We start from the raw sequence: 23,935 nt of genomic DNA, 5'->3' as shown, positions 1-23,935 counted from the left end.
ATTGGTGGGGCAGATGAGAAAGGGGGTACATTGGTGGGGCAGATGAGCAGGGTGGTACAGTGGTGGGGCAGATGCGCAGGGTGGTACAGTGGTGGGGCAGATGAGCAGGGGGGTACAGTGGTGGACCAGATGTGCAGGGGGTTACAGTGGTGGGTCAGATGTGCAGGGGGGTACAGTGGTGGGCAGATGTGCAGGGGGATTACAGTGGTGGGACAGATGTGCAGGGGGTTACAGTGGTGGGACAGATGTGCAGGGGGTTACAGTGGTGGGACAGATGTGCAGGGGGTTACAGTGGTGGGACAGATGTGCAGGGGGTTACAGTGGTGGGACAGATGTGCAGGGGGTTACAGTGGTGGGGCAGATGTACGGGGGGTTACAGTGGTGGGCAGATGTGCAGGGGGTTACAGTGGTGGGGCAGATGTACAGGGGGTTACAGTGGTGGGGCAGATGCTCAGGGGTGTACAGTGGTGAAACAGATTTGCAGGGGGGACAGTGATCTGAGGTGTGGAGTTGCAGGAACTGGGGCTGATCTGAGGCATGAGAGTGCAGGATGTTAATTTCTCACTACTAAAGTAGTTTACAGCATTTACTTCATAAAAAATCCTTTTCGTGATTGAGAGTGTGACGTTTACATTTTTTGTGTTATAAAATCGGCTCGCTCAATTTCTTTGAAAACATTTTTGGTCACACTGTGCTCAAAAGGTTGCCTACCCCTTAGCTGTATGTCTCGCTGTATTGGCAACAACTCTTTGCCTCTTACAATACCTTGTGTATTTCTGATATCCAGACCACTCCTGGGGTTGCCCTTTTGTCGATGATCCCTGGGCCCATCTCAAAAATGAATATGCTTTGTATAATTGCACATTATGGCAAACGACTCCCAAGGGCCCACATTTTTTCTTTTGTAGTTGCATGAGCTCATTAATGTACATCTTCTCTTCTTTTATTGCACATTGTGTTAAACAGTCCATTTAACAAGCCTCAATAGACAAGACAGCATAGCGGCACTTTGTGCACCACATTGCACTGGAATGCACAATGTATTCACATCTGTGCACTGTACTGTGCTGAAAGACAAGTGCTTTTGCTTGTACTGCATTGGGGTGCTATTAAGAAAGAATAGCATTGCACCACAACACACATATAAAGTGTGTATGTGTGGTAACATGCATTAAATTGTACAGTACTGCAGGTGCACAGGTGTGAAGCCAGCTATACATAGATGGAGACATAAGTTAAGCACCTAGAATAAATCAAGGCGTTCCCGGGTCCTGCTGTTGTACCTTAACTATATGTCAAACACATACTGTATATGTGCAACCACTTGGAAGACAAATTTGCTAGTACGCATTATAATACATTTCTTTCCTAGCAATGATGCAATTAATGAATGCAAAAATGCTGAGGCTAATGTTCTGCTATAAATATTTGATGTATAGTGTATTGTATATGTCAGTAGCCTGTTCATATAGTTCTTCTGGCTACACAGGAAAAGTATTCTCTGTTTTATGTCATCATGTTTGAGAAAAATCAATTCATACACAATTTTATACAAACCCTAAAGTGATTGTAAATGCTCTGATTAAAAAAAAGAAAAAAGCAAACTTGTCATACTTACCTGCTCTGTGCAATGGTTTTGCACAGAGCATTACCAATCCTCTTCTCCTGCCCCCCACACTGAGTGCCCCCATAGACACATTGACATTGACACAGTCCCCTAGTCCCTCCTCACTGGCTGTGATTGCTGTGTCTGAGCCAATGAGGAGAGAGAACGAGCCAGGAGACCCACTGCACTCATGCGCATCACAGAATCTGGATCGGGCTCAGGTAAGTATGGGGGGGGGGGGGGTGAGGGCGATGAGCTGGATACTAAAGGCTTGCATAGAATGCATTAAGGAACAAAAATTACAGCCTTTAGAACCACTTTCCTTATTTATTTTTAAGGGATGCAGTTGTCAGCAAGAAAAAATAAAAACCAGCTGCTTCGTCATTAACTTGCTGTTTCTAGGTTGTAAGTTTTAACAAGCAGGGCCCTCTGATTCCTCCCGTATCGAATTGTATTGTAACTGTACTGTCTGCCCTCATGTTGTAAAGCGCAGTGCAAACTGTTGGTACTATATCAATCCTGAATAATAATAATAACTAAACTTTGAAAACCACCTCCTAGCATTTCTGGCTGTGGCCATCTTGAGTAAGGGCAGATGATTCATGTAGCATCTACTTCCCGGAATCCATCTGCCCTTGCAAGTTGGTCAGTGTGCTTAAAGTGGATGTAAACCCGAAATTTTTTTTTTTTCTTTTTGATATCATACTGTAGAGTATAAGATTTCGTATCATTTGAGCCCAGTCTTGCCACACAGAGTTAATCCATCTCTGAGCAATCCGCTTGTTGTTCAGTGAGAAAAATCTTGAGAAACTGAGAAAAACTTTGTCAAATCCTCCCCCTTGCTGTGAGTGACAGCCTAAGACATGCATTATTTTTTAATTCCCTCCCCCACTCCTTTCTTCAGCAGCTCTGCAAGGATTGGCTGTTCCACACCTCACCATGATTTGGCATGCTGAAGTCATGTGGTTACTTTCCTGTCTTTTCACTGGATGTTAGAGATCATAGCAGAAGTTCAGTGTTAGAAATACACAGGAGAAAAATGCATATTGACAAGGGGAGTGTAGAGGTGGGCGGGGAGTCTACTGACATCACGACTCCGCCCACCGAGCTCCAGACAACAGACCCACCCACAGAATATGCAGTTTTTCGGTTCTCATAACAGACAGAGGGGAGACATTTGACAGGTAAGGATACATGCAGGAGGCATGTATATCCTTATAGATAACCCCTATGGCAGTAGTTTAGAAAGGATGACATTGGGTTTACATCCACTTTAAGCCCCTTCTCCCCTCCTGAAGACCCCTGGGATGTATGATCTAATTTGCCTGGAAACCAATAACTGAAGAAATGTAAAAAAAAAAGTTTAAACAAGTAAATATGATATACTTTCCTATCTATTTACTAATGCTAGCATAAGGATTAAAAATAGTCAATGTTGACTGTGAGAGTGAAGTTTCGCTTCAAGTACTTCTTTGCAATATATGCGCAAAAGAGGGTTAGAGAGGCCATCCTCTAGTGAAGCTCCACACTGGACCCTTTGTATGAGAGTTTCCAGCACAGCACTTCACCAGTATATACAGTATTGTCAGTTTATATATATGCATGGAGCTTCAATAGGATCTACTCCCTCAATAGTAAGTCTCAATACAGACAAACCTTCCTGAAAATGTAGATCTGCTTTGCTGGTCCTGGATACCTCTTTTCAACACCCCTCTTGCCTGGTAGGACCAATGGTACATCTTAAAGAAGTCCAGCCAAAGTTTGTTTGGCTGGGCTTCTCCTATGGGTCACAGGAGTCCAATTCGTTGCACTCCTGTGACCCGTTTTCAGCAGAGAGTGGTCTGAAGTCCGCTCTCTGCTGACGTCACAGAAATCAGTCCCGGCACCGCATCATCCCGACAATGGGAGTCTGAATCTGCCAAGTACCTGGACTGATACCTGTCTCAGCCTCTCAGTGAGCTGCTGAGAGCCTGACACGGCCCCTCCCCACTCCCTCCATAGCACTGTGCTCCAATGAGTGAGGAGGGAGCAGAGCAGGAGAGATGCTGATTGACAGTCAGCAGCTCTCTGCTCGGGGAGCCAAGAGAACCGAGCCATTGGCGATGTTCGATCACTCGGTTCTCAGTGTAGAGACGTGGGGGAACAGATGCAGCATCGGACCGATGCTGCACCCACCTAGATAAGTATGATACTGAAAAAAAAACCTTACTTCTCTTTAAACGTTAAACTTCTGGTTAAATGCTAAACCCGTTTTTTGGTGGTTTTTAAAAAAAATAAAGAAACATTGTTTTTACAAGTTGACGCATATGTACACTCATTAACTATAACAGTTTAAAAGTCCCAGGGCCAGTTTTCTATTGTATCTTTATTGTAATATTAGGGATGTGGTGTGCTGGTCCCGATGCATTTTTTTTAAAATGATGAAAAAAACGAAAAAAAAAATGAATGCAATCACCACATCTAAGAACTGTTGAGCAGCAATATATTGCCTATTTATTCTTGAGTGTGAATACACTTTAAGGGCTGGTTCACACCACAAAAGCGCACTCCAGATCCATTCCAGGTGTTTTTGCCATGTTCCAGTTCATTTTTGATGCGTTTCCGGTTGTATTCCAGATGCTTTTTTTCTTGTTTTTTTTTTTTTTTTACTGTACTGGGGTCCAATGCATTTTTTATGCATTTTTTAATGCGTTACAGTGTGTTTTTGATGCATTTTACAGCGTATCAGTACATTCAAGTGCAGGAAAAATGCAGCATGTTTTATGCCATTGGAAACGATATAATCTACTTTCTATGCATTTTTGATGCAGAAAAAAATGCACTGGGCTGCATGTGGTGTGAACTGGCCCTAAGGGATAAGTTGTACATTTAGTAACTAATAGCCGAGAATTTTCTTTTTTTTTAACTTAAATAATATAATAGATTTGTGGTGGGCCTCATGCACACTGCCGCTGTTAACCCTTTCATGACTAAGCCTATTTTTGAAATTTGGTGTTTACAAGTTAAAATCCGTTTTTTGCTAGAAAATTACTTAGAACCCCCAAACATTATATATATTTTTTTAGCAGAGAATCTAGAGAATAAAATGGAGATTGTTGCAATATTTTATATCACACGGTATTTATGCAGCGGTGTTTTAAACACAAATTTTTGGAAAAGGGACACTTCCATGAATTTAAAAAAATCCAAACAGTAAAGTTACCCCAATTTTTTTTCTATAATGTGAAAGATGATGTTACGCCGAGTAAATAGATACCAAACATGTCACGCTTTATAATTGCACGCACTCGTGGAATGGCGACAAACTATGGTAGCTATGAATTTCCATAGGCGACGCTTTAAATTTTTTTTTACGGTTACCAGGTTAGAGTTACAGAGGAGGTCTAGGGCTAGAATTATTGCTCTTGCTCTGACGATCGCGGCGATACCTCACATGTGTGATTTGAACACTGTTTACATATGCGGGCGCGACTTTCGTATGCATTTTTCTTCGCTGCGCAAGCTCGCGGGGATGGGGGCGCTTTAAAAATTTTTTTTTTTTTAATTTATTTTATTTATTTTTAGACTTATAAATTGTGTTTTAAAAAAAATGTTTTTTTTTTTTACATTTATTGCTGTCACAAGGAATGTAAACATCCCTGGTGACAGTAATAAGTGGTGACAAGTACTCTTTATGGAGGGATCGGGGGTCTAAAAGACCCCCGATCCCTCCTCTGCACTTCAAAGTATTCAGATCGCCGAAAGCGGCGATTCTGAATACTGTGTATTTTTTTAAATTCGGCGCCATTGGCAGCCGAGTAAACGGGAAGTGACGTCATGACGTCGCTTCCGCATTCACATTGAGAAGGCTGGAACGAAGCCGCCCACGGCTTCGTTCCAGCCCATCCACAGCCGCCGGAGGCAGCCGATTTGACACCGGGCCTCCCGATCGCACGGTAGGCCCGGTAAGAGCGGCGGGAGGCGGCGGGAGGGGGGGGGGATGTCCCCTCCTGCTCCTCCAGTATAACAGCCGAGCGGCTTTTAGCCACATCGGTTGTTATATACGGGTAGCCGATCGCCCGCTCAAAACAGCGGTACTGGGATGATGCCTGCAGCTGCGGGCATCATCCTGGTATAACCCCGGAAAGCCGAGTACGCACATATGCGTACGGTCGGCGAGAAGGGGTTAAACTGACGTTTTTATGAGTTTAGATGTTTTTTTTTCTGCCCTTGAACTCCCCTAATGTTATCCTATGTGTCCATGCACACATGGACATTTTTAGCAGTTTAGTGACAGGGGAGTTTAGAGGATGTTTTCTGAACGCCCTAAAATCGCACTTAGGAGAGGGAAAATTGACCACTAAAAACACTGTTAAACATGCCAAAGCTTCAGTTTTTATTTCAATGGGCAGAATAAATTAAAATTCTGAGGATTACATCTGAGTGTATGCAAAGCTCTCTCCTGGCTCCTTCTGTTGCCCCTGCCTGAGATGAGTTCCCAGCACTAGTGAGGAATGCCAGTATTGCTCATATATGTTATCATTTTTGTGAAAACGCTACTTAATAAAATTAAGCACAGCCTGTTTATTGATATCATGTTTTTTTTGTATAAGTGGTTTTCATGTGCATAATATAAGACATAATATACAGTAATACATTGGATTACGAGCATAATTCGTTGCAGAAGAATGCTTGTAATCCAAAGAATTCGTACAGTTGTGCTCATAAGTTTACATACCCTGGCAGAATTTATGATTTCTTGGCCATTTTTCAGAGAATATGAATGATAACACGAAAACTTTTCTTTCGCTCATGGTTAGTGTTTGGCTGAAGCCATTTATTATCAACTGTGTTTACTCTTTTTAAATCATAATGACAACAGACGATACCCAAATGACCCTGATCAAAAGTTTACATACCCTGGTGAATTTGACCTGATAACATGCACACAAGCTGACACAAAGGGGTATGAATGGCTATTAAAGGTAACCATCCTCACCTGTGATCTGTTTGCTTGTAATTAGTGTGTGTGTATAAAAGTTCAATGAGTTTCTGGACTCCTGACAGACCTTGCATCTTTCATCCAGTGCTGCACTGACATTTCTGGATTCTGAGTCATGGGGAAAGCAAAAGAATTGTCAAAGGATCTGTGGGGAAAGGTAGTTGAACTGTATAAAACAGGAAAGGGATATAAAAAGATATCCAAGGAATTGAGAATGCCAATCAGCAGTGTTCAAACTCTAATCAAGAAGTGGAAAATGAGGGGTTCTGTTGAAACCGACCACGGTCAGGCAGACCAACTAAAATTTCAGCCACAACCGACAGCAAAATTGTTCAGGATGCAAAGAAAAACCCACAAATAACTTCAGGTGAAATACAGGACTCTCTGAAAACATGTGGTGTGGTTCTTTCAAGATGCACAATAAGGAGGCACTTGATGAAAGATGAGCTGCATGGTTAAGTCGCCAGAAGAAAGCCATTACTACGCAAATGCCACAAAGTATCCCACTTACAATATGCCAAACAGCACAGAAAAAAGCCTCAAACCTTCTGGCACAAAGTCGTTTGGAGTGACGAGACCAAAATTGAGCTTTTTGACCACAACCATAAACGCTTCAATTGAAGAGGAGTCAACAAGGTCTATGATGAAAGGTACACCATTCCTACTGTGAAACACTGAGGTGGATCACTGATGTTGTGAGGATGTATTAGCTACAAAGGCGCAGGAAATTTGGTCAAAATTGATGGCAAGATGAATGTAGTATGTTATCAAAAAATACTGGAGGAACATTTGCATTCATCAGCCAGGAAGCTGCACATGGGACGTTCTTGGACATTCCAACATGAGAATGATCCAAAACACAAGGACAAGTTTACCTATTTTTGGCTACAGCAGCACAACGTAAAGGTTCTGGAGTGGCCACCTCAGTGTCCTGACCGAATTACGATTTAAAAAGAGTAAACACAGTTGATTGATAGTAAATGGCTTCAGCCAAACACTAACCACGAGTGAAAGAAAAGTTTTTGTGTTATCATTCACATTCTTTGAAAAATGGCCAAGAAATCTTAAATTCTGCCAGGGTATGTAAACTTATGAGCACCACTGTATATCAAAGCGAGTTTCCCCATAGGAAATAATGGAAACTCAGATAATCCGTTCCACAGCCACTGCTTGTATATGCAGTACCGCATGTGGCCGGCCAGAGGCGAATGGGCGTTGGAGACACTCGGAGACACTCAGGAACGGAGTGTTTCTGAGTGTCTCCAAGCGTCACTGGCGCCCCTGCACCTCTGGTCTTTGGCTAAATGCAATACTGCACACCCCAGCAGCTGGAATCCTGCTTGTCTTGTGAGACAACGCTCACAAAGCGAGTCAGGATTTAAAAAAAAAAAACGCTCGTATTGCGAAACGCTCGTAAACCGCGTTACTCACAATCTGAGGTTCCACTGTAGTACTATATCGTATAGTAATATAGGCATGAAAACATCTAACAAAAGATATTTTAAAAACTATGCACAATAAATTGGCTGAACATGCACTGTGCCATACTCCCCTGGTACTGGGTAGAGAAACAACAGTCTTCACCCTGTGAAATCTCTTTTGGTGAATGCATTTTTGATCTGAGACTGGTTGGTCAGTGAAAGACTTTGCAGTGTCCAAAGACATATCAGTATTGGCCAGGTTAGACAACAAGCATGTCAGATTTTTGGGTAGCCTAAATCTTATTGAATATAAAGCCAAAATGATATAACCAAAAAATGCTAATTTTACCTCTCTTTACATCAGATGAACACAATGATGTGCAAAAGAAGACCTTTACCAAATGGATAAATGCTCGCTTTTCAAAGGTAAGACAATTGGTTTGTAAGTTTTTTTTTTTTTTTTTTAATCTAATTGATTGTTGTAATACACGAACAAACTACTAGCCAGAGACGTTTTCTATTGTCAAAAACATTAATGCAACATCCCTTCCCACTCTTTTAAACTGAAAAATGCAGACAGTACGATACTGTCCTTTTTTTAGTAAGGGTTATGTTGTGTATGCCTCTATTTATTCCTGGTGTAAAATCTTGTTTAACCACTTGCTTACTGGGCACTTAAACCCCCCTCCTGCCCAGACCAATTTTCAGCTTTCAGCGCTGTCGCACTTTGAATGACAATTGCGCGGTCATACAACACTGTACCCAAATGAAATTTTTATCATTTTTTTCCCACAAATAGAGCTTTCTTTTGGTGGTATTTAATCACAGCTGGGATTTTTATTTTTTGCTAAACAAACAAAAAAATGGAAAATTTTGAAAAAAAAAAAAATCATGTTTCATAGTTTGTTATAAAATTTTGCAAACAGGTAATTTTTCTCCTTCATTGATATGCGCTGATGAGGCGGCACTGGTGGGCACTGATAGGCTGCACTGATGGGCACGGATAGGCACAGTTAAGGCGGCACTGATAGGCACAGTTAAGGCAGCACTGATGGGGACAGATAAGGCAGTACTGATGGGCACAGATAAGGCGGCACTGATGGCCACTGATGGGCACTGATGGGTGGCACTGATGGGCACTGATAGATACCACTGATGGGGGGCACTGATGGGTGGCACTGATGGGCAGTGATGGGCACTTATGGGCACTGGTAGGTGACACTGATGGGCACTGATAGGTGGCACTGTTGCACTGATGTGGGCGCTGATAGGTGGCACTGTGGGCGCTGATGGGTGGCACTGATGGGTGGCACTGTGGGTGCTGATGGGTGGCACTGATGGGTGGCACTGATTGATGGCACTGTGGGCACTGATGGGTGACGCTGGTGGGCACTGATAGGTGGCACTGCTGCCTATTGCTGTGGGGGCAGATGATCGCCGTGATCGGGACTGATGTCCCTCTCATGGCCGCCGGTGATCGGGTTTTTTTTCCTCCTCACGCTGTCAGCGCGAGGAGGAAAAATAGCCGATTACCGGCTCTGTTTACATCACATGATCAGCTGTCATTGGCTGACAGCTGATCATGTGGTAAGGGGTCGGGAGCGACCCCTTACTCTGATCTGTGATCAGGCGAGTCTCATAGACTCACTGATCAATGAGCGCGCCCGCTCGTGCACGAGACAACGTCCAAGTGACATGGGCCCTGGCACTATGCAGGCACCATCAAATGGGATGGGAAATCCATCATCCACAGATCAAGGAGTAATCCTAGGGTCCCAAGGAACCGTGATTGACAATGGCTGATCAAATATGTGTATAGCATATCACAAGATGCCTATGATGAAATATGGAAAATGTGTGATAGGACCTTGTTGTCGGAAATTCCGACCGTGTGTGGGCTCCATCACACATTTTCCATCGGATTTTCCGACACACAAAGTTTGAGAGCAGGATATAAAATTTTCCAACAACAAAATCCGTTGTCGGAAATTCCGATCGTGTGTACACAAATCCGACAGACAAAGTGCCACGCATGCTCAGAATAAATAAAGAGATGAAAGCTATTGGCCACTGCCCCGTTTATAGTCCCGACGTACGTGTTTTACGTCACCGCGTTTAGAACGATCGGATTTTCTGACAACTTTGTGTGACCGTGTGTATGCAAGACAAGTTTGAGCCAACATCCGTCGGAAAAAATCCTAGGATTTTGTTGTCGGAATGTCCGAACAAAGTCCGACCGTGTGTACAGGGCATTAGGAGGAAGCTTACCAAAGACATAAAGTAGAACCATAATAAATTAAATCTGACAACTATGTATTACTTTTGGATTTGTTTTAGGTGTTTATTAATTTACTAAGTCTCAGGATTATTTTAAATGTATGTCTAATCAAATATTTTTTCACTGTTTCGGATAGAGTAGGGAAGGGTTAGAAAACGTTTTACAGTTTTTACTGCTATCTGGTGCTCTTTAGATTTCCCCTTAACTTGCTGCCTGCAAACAGGAAGTGAGGGTAACTCCCCAACAGGAACAGAGACATTTTTCTTTTTTTTACATGTTTTGCATACTGTGCCCAGGGCAATACAGTGTTACCATAGTAAAACTGTACCACTCTGGGGGGTTGATCTGAATTTTTTTTTACATAGTATAATTGCTTATAGCAGTGAATTTCACTGCTATAAACACATATTTTTACTTAATTGTAGACACTGTGTATTGTTGTGAATAGCCACAGCTAATCACATGGTACAAATAGGCTGTGATTGGCCCTGTCTGTACCATGTGATCACTGTGACCAATCACAGCTAGCAACACAATTGTATACAATGACTGGCATGTGGTCTGCTGTGATTGTTCAAAACAATCACATTACCCGCACTGGGCCAGTACACTGATCAGTCATCTGCTGTGTCCGGTGGACAGAGCGCGGCCCGTTCTCGGGAAGATGCCATCTGATGTCCTCCCAGAACAACAGGGTTCCCGTCCGCCTGTCATTTTACAATGACATGGGCAGGAAACTGTTAAAATAAAGTAGGAGAAGACTAGAACACTTGTCAGATTTTCTGTCTGTGTTCCTGTTGCAGGTTTCCGCTCACTTATTCTTTTGTAAGACTCTTGTCATCAGGATAGGAAGTGAGGGGGAAAATCTGTAATCAAGCTCTAGACAGTGATAAAACCATCAGGAGTTCTAATCATTCTCCACCCTATCCAAAACTAGAAAACAATGTTTTGGGCTTGAAATAGACTGGATTATTTCCACTTTGCACACTCTCTCTGTAGGTACAGACTTGAGTTCTGTGGTATGGTTCTACTCAGCTAAAGGATATTTATAATATAAGCATAGGGGCTGCTCAGGAAGGGCCTGCTGACTACATGGGTTGAACAGTTGCATTCACTCATCCTTCTATTAGCTATGCCCTTGAATGTTGCCTTAAAAATAAAATCTAAAAATAGCTATGTGAACATGTCATACCCTGCTTTTTTTTTAAATGTGTGCTTATGTGTGCAATATAGTCCCCAAAAAAAATGTCTGCCGCCAAACAGGTGCTTTGTAAAAGGAACTGATGACTCTATGTCATTATCAAGTTACAGGGATTTCCCAAGGATACAACTGGCATAATGTGTACAACTCCCACACCCAGCAACAATGTTAAAACAAAATGAAGCTTTTCTCAAAGATAGTTTAATGGCTTGCTCCACGCAAAAAAAAAAAAAAAAATCTTTCCAATGTATAGCATAGCTGATTAGAGATCTCTTAAATTGGAAAAAAACGTTTGAAATGTGTTTATTGGAAGACTACTAAGGAAACTAATAGTTGTAAATCTCATTTCATTATTAGGTTGTTGTCTGTGCATCTCCTGCCTATTATGTTCAGTAATATATTCCCCAGAAAAATTGCAATGATACATTTTGATCAGATGTTAACGTCCTCTTTATTGGAGACAGCTCCCATATTTTAAAGGACTGGTACAGCCCAACTCTAGCCTCCCATTCTCTTCCTACAATTCTCCCCAGTCTTAGAGGCCCCACACAAGGGTTTGTTTTTTTGATTCAGTTTTTTCAGATTTTTTTTAGGCGATTGTCCTGCTCCACTGGGTCTTCTTCCACTTTGCCGCTTCTCCGGTCTGGTTTGTTTTCTGCTCATGTAGAGAGCAGTGATGACATTGGTGGCTCTCTCTGCTTTAATGCACTAGGAATGAAGAGCACCATGTTGACACTTAGGGGGTGGGGCAGTGATGCCCATTCATTCATAGTATGCCTTCAGTCTTCTGAGTTGAATGAGGTTGGGCATCATTCACCCTGGAAGACTGAGGACATCTTGTGGTGGAATAGAAGTACTGCGGAGACAAAAGTAGAATATAAAAATGTAGTGCAGCCTGGGCTGTTTTTTTATTTTTTTTTATCCTTCCTTGAAAACAATTTCAATTAAAAAAAAATGATCATGGTTAGGCTTTAATGCCAAACTCCAAGTAACATACTTTTTATATAGTTTCCTTTTGGGACCTGTACTGTCGAAGAAAAAGATTTATATATATGTATATATATATATATATATATACAGTGGGGACGGAAAGTATTCAGACCCCCTTACATTTTTCACTCTTTGTTATATTGCAGCCATTTGTTAAAATCATTTAAGTTAATTTTTTTCCTCATTAATGTACACACAGCACCCCATATTAACAGAAAAACACAGTTGTTGACATTTTTGCAGATTTATTAAAAAAGAAAAACTGAAATATCCCATGGTCCTAAGTATTCAGACCCTTTACTGTGACACTCATATATTTAACTCAGGTGCTGTCCATTTCTTGGACAAATCGAGGAAAGCTGGAAGCCGCACAGCGGTGTAATGATGAATGCTTTATTTAAAAAGCTGAATCATGAAGAAACACAAAACATTACAGCAGAAGCGTACAAAAACAGCTGACACGTTTCACACTCACGATGAGTGCTTATTCATAGCTCTTGAAGGATAACACTATACTGGCTTTCATCTACCCTGGTTTGTACCTACCTGAGCGGTGGGACCCCTCTCTGCTTAGTTTGCACTTCTGGATTTATGCTGTCCATTTCTTCTGATCATCCTTGAGATGGTTCTACACCTTCATTTGAGTCCAGCTGTGTTTGATTATACTGATTGGACTTGATTAGGAAAGCCACACACCTATCTATATAAGACCTTACAGCTCACAGTGCATGTCAGAGCAAATGAGAATCATGAGGTTAAAGGAACTGCCTGAAGAGCTCAGAGACAGAATTGTGGCAAGGCACAGATCTGGCCAAGGTTACAACAAAAATTTCTGCTGCACAGGTTCCTAAGAGCACAGTGGTCTCTATAATCCTTAAATAGAAGACGTTTGGGATGACCAGAACCCTTCCTAGAGCTGGCCGTCCGGCTAAACTGAGCTATCGGGGGAGAAGAGCCTTGGTGAGAGAGGTAAAGAAGAACCCAAAGATCACTGTGGCTGAGCTCCAGAGATGCAGTCGGGAGATGGGAGAAAGTTGTAGAAAGTCAACCATCACTGCAGCCCTCCACCAGTGGGGGCTTTATGGCAGAGTGGCCCGACTGAAGCCTCTCCTCAGTGCAAGACACATGAAAGCCCGCATGGAGTTTGCTAAAAAACACCTGAAGGACTCCAAGATGGTGAGAAATAAGATTCTCTGGTCTGATGAGACCAAGATAGAACTTTTTGGCCTTAATTCTAAGCGGTATGTGTGGAGAAAACCAGGCACTGCTCATCACCTGTCCAATACAGTCCCAACAGTGAAGCATGGTGGTGGCAGCATCATGCTGTGGGGGTGTTTTTCAGCTGCAGGGACAGGACAACTGGTTGCAATCGAGGGTAAGATGAATGCGGCCAAGTACAGGGATATCCTGGACGAAAACCTTCTCCAGAGTGCTCAGGACCTCAGACTGGGCCGAAGGTTTACCTTCCAACAAGACAATGACCCTAAGCACACCGCTAAAATAACGAAGGAGTGGCTTCACAACAACTCTGTGACTGTTCTTAAATGGCCCAGCCAGAGCCCTGACTTAAACCCAATTGAGTATCTCTGGAGAGACCTAAAAATGGCTGTCCACCAACGTTTACCATCCAACCTGACAGAACTGGAGAGGATCTGCAAGGAGGAATGGCAGAGGATCTCCAAATCCAGGTGTGAAAAACTTGTTGCATCTTCCCCCAAAAGACTCATGGCTGTATTAGATCAAAAGGGTGCTTCTACTAAATACTGAGCAAAGGGTCTGAATATTTAGGACCATGTGATATTTCAGTTTTTCTTTTTTAATAAATCTGCAAAATTGTCAAAATTCTGTATTTTTCTGTCAATGTGGGGTGCTGTGTGTACATTAATGAGGAAAAAAATGAACTTAAATGATTTTAGCAAATGGCTGCAATATAACAAAAGAGTGAAAAATTTAAGGGGGTCTGAATACTTTCTGTCCCCACTGTAGAAAATGACTACAACTGTATAAATAAAGATTGTGTCCAGAGTTGGGCTTTAAGGGCTGCCTTCTGTACTTGTAGATTTCATACAGGATGCATATTTTTGCACATTTTGCTTGAGGGCACCATCAGATATTAAAATTTAGGACATTCTATTGCCTTACAGAGACTTCTTCACCAACTTACAAAAAAAAAAATGCAGGTAAAATTAGGTATTTTAAATGCTTGCTTGCATTGATTCTTTCCGTGAACAAGTTATTATTCATTTGCCTCTCATAGTGTAATATTTCCACAAACACCACATTTATTTAACTAAAAACGGAGTAACACTCACAAAGACTTAAAGTCCCTTTGATAAAATCATTGATCATGTGACAAAATGCATCAGAGGGGGTGGCGCCACGTGACATCATCACATCCAGAATTGTAAGTAAGCCATCTTGTTGCATATTTGAGGAACTGATGCTGATAGGCTGATCTTTAAGGGGGCAATGTTTTTAAATGAAAAGAGGCAATGTTACCGTGTGCACTGCTTCCAAGTGCACCTTTTCTTTTTCATACATCATGGGACACAGAGTCAGGCTAATATTCATTACCTGCTGGGTTATACTCCATCTCCAGGTGAATAGACACTGTAGACCAAAGGTCTTTAGACAGGAAGTGATCCCCTATATAACCCCTCCTATAGAGGAAGTACTTCAGTTTTTTACCAGTGTCTGCAAGGTGGATGGCACGGTTTGTTGGAGCTCACTGAGCTCCAGGTCTCTACTCCCACAAATGGTTCTTAAATGAATCAAGGGATTGACCGATCGGATTAATTTGACACAGGCTTTATATGCTTAGATAAATGGTACCCGATCCTCACAAAGAAGACTCAAGATCCTGCAAGGTTTTGCCTGTAATGCGGCCTCCGATGCTGGACCCTGCAAAGTGGAATCTTGGACACCACAGCGCTAAGGCTTTCCTGCAGGGTGCTTTACAGGTCCAAGGGAGTGGACTCTAAACATGAAAAGGGTACCCAGTCCTTGAAGGTCCTCTAGTGACAGGAACCCGCTGTGATGGGTGAAGTTTTGGCTCTTGGTTTCTAAGCTGCCCTGCACCTGGACGGGTAAGTGAAACCTCTATTGAGGAGTGTCGCAGTTATTGTAACAATCAGTCAAGCTAGCTAGAGGCTGGACACCTGTGTGCGGTGACCATACGGGGAAGTTTTGGGCTAGCTGTGGGTGTTATCAAAGTGTACCTTTTTTGCTTGTGTCTGGCTGTTTTTTACCTGTATGATGGCGCACAATGGTGAGCCATTTCGCCTTGGTTCACCATGGTGCACGTGCGTTCGCAACAGTGCCGCTGTGCTCAGCAGTGTTTGTTTGGCGGCCATGGCACACGTGCATTCGCAAAAGTGCCACTGGGCTCAGCAATTTGTTTGGCGGCCATGGCACACGCGGCTTCGCTGCACATGCGCAGTAGCCTTTACTTGGATGCACAAAGACTTGCGTCATACGCGAATACAGCCACACCTGTTAGCCAGGACCGCGTACGTGTGTGTGCACGCAGGCAAAGAACGTTCCGGTGCACACCCAGCTTATTTAAGCTGCCTCCTAGTCTGGAGCAGGAATGGGTTGAGGAGGGGGAAGAGCTTAAAGCTCAGGATTCTGTGGAGGGTCTGGCAGATGAGTCTGCTTCCGAGCAATCTGGACAAGAAGATATCCAGTTGATGTCTGCCTCTCAGTCACAGAGGCTTTTGATCCTGACCCTTGGAACAGGCGGTGTACGCTGATTGGGAACATCCTGACAGGATTTTTGTTCCTCCTAAGAGGTTTTGCCTTTTATATCCCATGGATGAAAAGTTTGTTAAAATATGAAGCATGCCAGCTGTAGATGCAGCAGTCTCTTCCTTAAACAAGAACTTAACTTGTCCGGTGGATAACGCAAAGGGCTTGAAAGACCCTGTTGACAAGAAACTGGAGTCATTATTAAAGGTTTTCTTTTCTTTGGCCAGTTCAGCTATTCAGCCAGCTGTTGCAGCAATTGGTATCTGCCAGTCCGTAAAGGATCAGGTCAAATGGCCTGATAGGCCTAACCAGGAGGATGATCTGCCTGAAAGTAATGCCGCGTACACACGGTCGGACTTTACGGCGGACTTTGCCCGGCGGATTTTTCGACGTACTTTCCGACGGACTTTGTGAATGAACGGACTTGCCTACACACAATCCACCAAAGTCCGTCGAATTCGTACGTGATGACGTACGACCGGACTAAAACAAGGAAGTTCATAGCCAGTAGCCAATAGCTGCCCTAGCGTGCCTTTTTGTCCGTCGAACTAGCATACAGACGAGCGGACTTTTCGACCGGACTCGATTTCAACGGATAAATTTTAAACAAGTTTAAAATCTAAGTCCGTCCAACTTTTGAGAAAACAAAGTCCGCTGGAGCCCACACACATCGAATTGTCCGACGAAATCCAGTCCGCCGGGCAAAGTCCGCCGTAAAGTCCGCTCGTGTGTACGCGGCATAAGAGATATTCCTTGAGCGCTGTGTTTTGCTGTTGACGCCTTAAAGGATTCAATACAGTAGGTTTTTCGTTTGGCTTTCTTGTCTGTACATATGCGCAAACTTTTGTGGCTTAAGAACTTGTCAGCCGAGCTTCCTTGTAAAAAGTTATTGGCAGGTTTCTCTTTTCATGGGGAATGTTTATTTGGTGATCATTTGGACAAATATATCCAAAAGATTTCCGGAGGGAAGAGTTCTCTACTTCCTGTAAAGAAAAGCACCAGATGTCCCTCGTTTAAAACCTCAGGGACTGCTTCCTTAAATGTATCAACGTCAAGGCAGTTCCGCTGCCAACAGGGCGCTAGGGCCAGGGGCATGCCACAGGGCCAGGGCTAGAAGAAGCCCTGGGTCCAAAGCTCTTCTAAACCCAGCACCAAGCCCTCCTTTTGAGGGAATGCCTCCACTGCATTGAGTGGCGGAAGGCTGCATGCCCTTTGCGGCATGCAGCATGCAACAAAAATTCAGGACGAGTAGGTCACCTTAATTATATCTCGTGGTTACAAGCTGGAGTTGCGGGGGGGTCTAGCGTTCCCTCGGATCCTCCAAAAAGAAACTTATTGCTTCAGGCACTACATCATCTAGTGCATCAAGGATTGTAGAGGTTCCTGTATCCGAAAGGGGCACAAGGTTCTATTCAAACCTGTTTACGGTTAAAAAACCAAATGAGGACACAAGGCCCATTTTGGACCTAAGATCCCTGAACAAGAATCTGCCGATACAGTCCTTTCAAATAGAGTCTGTCCGCTCAGTAGTAGCCTCACTCCAGAGGGGAGACTTTCTAGCCTCCATCGATATAAAGGTCGCTTATTTACACATACCCATCTTTCAGCCTCATCAGAGGTTCCTACTTTTTGCAGTAGTGGAACGTCATTTTCAGTTTGTGGCTTGCTATAGCTTCCCGGGTGTTCACAAAGGTTCTAGCACCAGTATTGGGTCTTTTAAGGGCCCAAGGGATCCTGGTGCTCGGATATCTGGACGACCTCCTGCTCAGAGATCACTCATTAGAGGCTCTAGAACAGAGCATAATATGCACAGTGCGGTATTTGAAAAGCTTGGGCTGGATCATAAATACCAAAAAGTCAGCCTTGAAACCAGCTCAAAGTCTAAAGTATTTAGGTCTGATTCTAGATAAGGTTCAAGCAAGAATATTCTTGCCACCTGTAAGGATCTGTGCCTGAAGGTTCAGCTGCGTCCGGTAAGGGGCACCAGACAGCCCTCCATTCAGCTTTGTATGAGTCTTCTAGGGAGGATGGTATCCTCCTTCAAGGCAGTGCCCTATGCCCAGTTCTATTCCAGGCCTTTATAACAAGATATCTTGTTGGCTTGGAACAGAAGAGGACAAGCCCTGGATTATCCAATAAGCTTATCTCCTCGGGCACGCTTAAGCCTAAACTGGTGGTAGCAGGATCAGAATCTGCGAAAGGGAAAATCCTTTCTCCCGGTAACTTGGAGAGTAATGACTACAGATGCCAGTCTCTCAGGCTGGGGAGCAACCCTAGAAGGGCTCACAGCTCAGGGGAAATGGTCAAGGACAGAACAGATCCTACCCATCAACGTCCTGGAATTATGGGCAATACGTCTAGCCCTACGGTCCTGGACGGCGGAGATTCAGGACTGACCTATCAGGGTTCAGTCCGACAATGCCACTGCAGTGGCCTATATAAACCACCAAGGCGGTACCAGGAGTTGTTCAGCTCTGAAGGAGGTGAACCACATACTAGCCTGGGCAGAGGGACATGTGCCAATTCTATCGGCAGTCCATATCCCGGGAGTAGAGAACTGGAAGGCAGATTATCTCAGCCGCCAACAGATCTGCCCAGGTGATTGGTCCCTACACCCAGGGGTGTTCCAGGTAATTTGCCAGCGTTGGGGATGGCCAGAGGTCGATCTTTTGGCATCCAGGTTCAACAACAAGCTACAGCAATTTGTGTCCGGAACAAGTGATCCTCTGGCAATCGGAGCAGATGCTCTGATAGTTCCATGCAGCCAGTACTCCCTGGTATATGCTTTCCCTGCAATCCCTCTCCTTACACATTTGTTGCGCAGGATTCAGAGAGAGGGGGTTCCAGTCATTCTGGTGGCACCAGCCTTGCCCAGAAGGCCCTGGTTCCTGGAGATTGTGAGAATGACAATAGACGGGCCATGGGCGCTTCCACAACGCCCCGATCTACTGTCTCAAGGTTCTATTTTCCACCCCAATTTACAGTCTCTAAATTTGACAGCAGGGCTATTGAAGCCAGGGTGCTGAAGGGCCGTGGCATCTCGGGATCAGTAGTGTGTACCCTAGTGAATGCTAGAAAAGCTGTCACTAGGAGGATTTATCATAAGGTCTGGAAGACTTATATTGCTTGGTGTGAAGCCAGAAAATGTCATCCTCGGAAATACGTGATTGGGAGAATTCTCTCTTTTCTACAGTTGGCTGTGGATATCAGATTGGCTTTGAGTACAATCAGAGGTTAGATTTCGGATTTGTCAGTATTCTTTCAAAGGCCTTTAGCATCCCATTCATTAGTCCAAACCTTTATGCAGGGGGCGACTCGTTTGCTTCCCCCCCATTAGGTCACCTATGTGTCCTTAGGACTAGAACTTGGTGCTGTCTGTGTTACAGAAACAACCATTTGAACCTATCAAGGAAATGCAATTAGACTTGCTGTCACGCAAGCTAGCCTTCCTGATGGCCATCACCTCGGCTAGAAGGGTGTTGGAATTGGCAGCCCTTTCGTGCAGGGAACCATACTTGATCCTTCACCACAACAGGGTCGTGTTACGACCTGTTCAATCTCTTTTGCCAAAAGTGGTGTCGGCCTTTCATTTAAATCAGGACATTATTTTGCCTTCTTTTTTCTCTCAGCCTCGCTCGGCGGAAGAGAGACGTCTGCATTCATTGGACGTTGACCGGGCAGTCAAGGTTTTTTTGTCTAGATCTGCGGAGATCCAAGGATCAGACTCCTTTTTTTTTTTTTTTTTTACCAAAAGGACCCAAGAAGGGGCAGGCAGCTTCCAAGGCTTCCATTGCCAATTGGGCCCGTCAATTGATTATTAAGGCCTATGGTCTGAAACATAAAGCTCCTCCCTTTAAGGTGAGAGCTCATTTCTGCCAGCGGTGTAGGAACCTCCTGGGCTTTTCGCCTGGTGCATAAGTTCCCAAAATTTTATCAAAGTGGATGTTCGTGCAGCTGAGGATACTACTAGCTGCCGGGCTGTGGGCTGCCGTATAAGTTCTGATGGCTATTGTTTGGCAGGGTGTCTCCCTTCCCTCAAGGCTTTTGCTCTGGGACATCCCAGCAGGTAATGAATATTAGCCCGACCTCGTGTCCCATGATGTATGAAAAAGAAAATAGGATTTTTTCATCATACTTACCTGTAAAAACCTTTTCTTTGAGTACATCATGGGACACAGAGATCCCTCCCCTCTTTTTGTGAGGCTTCAGTGCTTGCTACAGAACTGAAGTACTTCCTGTATGAGAGGGGTTTTATAGGGGATCACTTCCTGTCTAAAGACCTTTGGTCTACCAGTGTCCATTCACCTGGAGATGGAGTATAACCCAGCAGGTAATGAATATTAGCCTGACTCTGTGTCCCATGATGTTACTTAAAGAAAATGATTTTTTGGTTTGTGGTGCTCAGATGATCCTATTTTTTGTGGGTGTTGCTCCATTTTTATTTAAATGATGGTGGTGTTTGTGGAAATATTACATTATGAGAGTCATTTTTATTCTCTTTTGGTGAGTGTTATACCAGCTGGAGTGGAGGTTAAGGCTCCATTCACTCTTGTATGACTACCAGTGATATTGGACAACTGTTGCACCACTGTCACATTGTATACCATTCAGGTATGATTTTCATGCAACTTTTGAGTGATAACATTGAAGTCTATGACCGTCAAGTTGAATGAAAGTCGGACCAAAGTAGTTCATTAACTACTTTGAAGTCGCTGAAACTTTAAGTCACACATATATGAATGGTTATCATTGGAAAACATGGGGAAGGACTTGTCATGCAACTTTAAATCCAAAGTCGCACAAGTGTGAATGGAGTCTAAAAGAAGATTGCAGGCCGGTTATTAGTATTAGTATACACTGGATTTTCCTAGTGTATACCTACCTGGGTTTAAGGGCTAAGCAAGTATTGACCTTACCAAGTGTGGGTCAAACATTGAGGTAAACGGTTTGCATAAATAGTGGAGGTACATATTGGTGAAGCATGCACCAATACTATTGAATCATGCATGGCAAGATTGCACTTTATATTCTGATGGAAGTAAGCATTAGATTAGAAGATATAAGGTCTTATAATATTTTTTGCACGTTTGATATTGCAAAAAATACTGACTTTAAATATTCACACAGACACTTATTTGTTGCAGGTTTTGTGAATTTTATTATTTATTCACTGTATCTATTATATTTATGAGATTGCACAGATATTTAAATGGTTGCTCTGAACTTTTTGATAGAAGATATTTTGGATGTGGGAACACATTAGTGGCTTAGCGGCAACAAAATATTTATTTAAAACAAAAAATGGAATTTATTTACTGATCCCCGTCTGGTAGTGCAGGGTTTTGAGTTTGCACGTTTGTACAAGTTAATGACACGCATTAAATATGTTAAAGCGCAGCTCCACCCACAAGGGGGCGTTCTGCTTGTTTGCCCCTTCCCCCACTCCACTGCCACATTTGGCACTTTCTGGGGGGAGGAAGAAGCGGGTACCTGGTTTTGACAGGTACCTGCTCCCACTTCTGGCTCGCTGCGGCAATCTGAGTCATTAGTCTTCCCCGCAGTCTTCTGGGACACATCACAGGACCCAGAAGACTACCAGACCATTCTCAAGGCGCAGCATGGCTCGCTCCTGCGCAGTAGGAAACTGGCTGTGAACCTGCAAGGCTTCACTTCCTGTTTCCCTTACTAGAGATGCTGGCGCCTGCACCTGAAGCTAATTGAAAAATCGGCTTGGATGATGACATCGCTGGATCAATGGACAGGTAAGTGTACTTATATTAAGAGTCAGCAGCTACAGTATTTGTAGCTGCTGACTTTTCATTTTTTGGGGGGGGGCTGGAGCTCCTCTTTAAATGCACATGTAATGTTATGGGAATATTGTTGTTGAAATTAATTGGCTACACGTCGCTTTAATCTAAATTCTTTTTAATGAATTACAGGAAACCAGAAAGCACCTTACTTACAAGGAATATACTTTCTGAAGCCTGTGTTATGTAGAAACCTCTTTTCTTTATCACCATCTAACTTTCAAGGCAGGTTGGAATCTGAATTATAGCTGTTAGCAACCACCTAGAACAAGAACTTTTTTCACTGGTATTTCTTCTGTATGTGCCTGCAATTGGTGTGTTTGGGAATAGCTCTCGTACATCACCAGCAGACACGTGTGAAGTGATACAACAGGGCACAGCGGATGTACTCGGCAGGGGGGCTCTAATCCTTGTATGTATTTAAAGATTTAAAGTTCAGTTTTTACCAGAGAGTACCTTTTAAAATGCCTTTATTGACAATGTGCAAGGAATCCAATATTTATAGGCCTTTGGAGAAAGCCTGGAGAACTACACCAAACCTTTCCTCATTTTTTTCTGAAGAGCGACATCTCCACTAACAGAGACATTTTTGTCAAAGGGCCAAAGTCAAATAAATACTGCAAAACATCCTGTATTTACTTTGTGCAGGAGCCAGCTGGCCGGCCTATAAGTGGTTCAGTGTCTACTGCGGATTTTACATTTGTGTGATCCATCTTACCAATACAGGTGCATGAAGTCGGTGGAAGTTTTTTTTATAGTAGAGAGTCTGTCAAGAGAGAAATGCAGGAGCTATTATTACCAACATTGTTTTTAAGTTGTACAGGTTCAAGGGATGTTCTCTCGAACCCCATGCAGATATAAAAGACACAATTTAATGCAATGTCTTTATGTTTATAATTACACAATTAAATGTGCATTTTAATGCAAGCAGTATTGCTGAGTTTTTGCTTGTAACAGCCTCTTGCAGTCTGTGTACAATAGCACTCAGAGTGGAGAGGAAGAAGCAACACAAGGAGCCAAACATTTCATGTGCTGACAAGTTGCATGCCAATAGAGGGAATGGGCAGAGTGACGGAAAGATGAGTTCATCACTCTGCTGCTTCTCTTTCACTGTCCAGTCACAGGCTCGGGGACAGACGCATGGCAGCCTCAGCTTTGAGGGCATACTGCTGGGAAAAGTTGATTGACAGCGAGTATTGAAGCAACAGCTACTTTTTTAAAGCTTTTAATAAGCTGTTATTTTTTTTAACGTTTTTCCTGGAGTTCTGCTTTAGTAAGTCACTAGCCAGGAACAAACACACAGGGTGGGAGTCAACACTTTTTGCATATTTCAACTGGGTCGCTTTAGGGAAACAAAGATGACAACCGCATCCCCTGATTTTTTCATATAGTGGTATTGTACAGTATATACAATGTCAGTGGAAATGCATGGCTATGATGTCACATAAGGAGAAAACAGAATTTCATTCCATGTGATTTTACAAGTGTAACCTCTGTGTAGTCTGATGCCCTGCTTTCTCAAGAAACAACCCCCAGCAAAATCTATGCATTACTTAGACTCCTTGCAGGGATTCTGCCTCTGGAAGACCAAGCTGTTTAATTTCCTGCTCTATGCCTCCCTGTGATAGCTGCCTCCATGGCCCTTCAGGGTTGCAGCTTAGACCTTGTTCCCAGAATGACTCTTTCTTGTGTTTACAGCAATAGAGGCATGGTCATTTTCATTTTTTGTGTGTTCATATTTACAGGCTTGTTATGTGCAATCAGGAAATCAGGTGTTTTGTATAAAGTTCAGCTGCAATCCTGTTCTAGTATAGTATCATTGGTTTGAAGTTGGGATATATATTTTAAGTGTTATGATTTCGCATTTATTTTGATTTTTTTATGGTTCCTTTTGTTACAGCGCA

At 43.2% G+C, this 23,935-nt stretch overlaps 1 protein-coding gene across 7 annotated transcripts in view; it reads left to right on the top strand.

Moving 5' to 3' along the window:
• UTRN (utrophin) overlaps nt 1–23,935 on the top strand; it is a 1,071,426-nt gene that overhangs the window by 146,399 nt on the left and 901,092 nt on the right. For all 7 annotated transcript variants that reach the window (XM_073627744.1, XM_073627752.1, XM_073627745.1 and 4 more), the window contains one exon: nt 8,373–8,434. In XM_073627744.1, the coding sequence (XP_073483845.1) occupies nt 8,373–8,434 (62 nt within the window). The remainder of the gene's footprint in view (nt 1–8,372; nt 8,435–23,935) is intronic.

The sequence above is a fragment of the Aquarana catesbeiana genome, linkage group LG04 (genome assembly GCF_042186555.1).
Source record: "Aquarana catesbeiana isolate 2022-GZ linkage group LG04, ASM4218655v1, whole genome shotgun sequence".
In the NCBI taxonomy this organism is placed as follows: domain Eukaryota; kingdom Metazoa; phylum Chordata; class Amphibia; order Anura; family Ranidae; genus Aquarana; species Aquarana catesbeiana.
The sequence above is the reverse complement of the archived record's forward strand: the minus strand, read 5'-3'. Positions and strand labels throughout refer to the sequence as shown.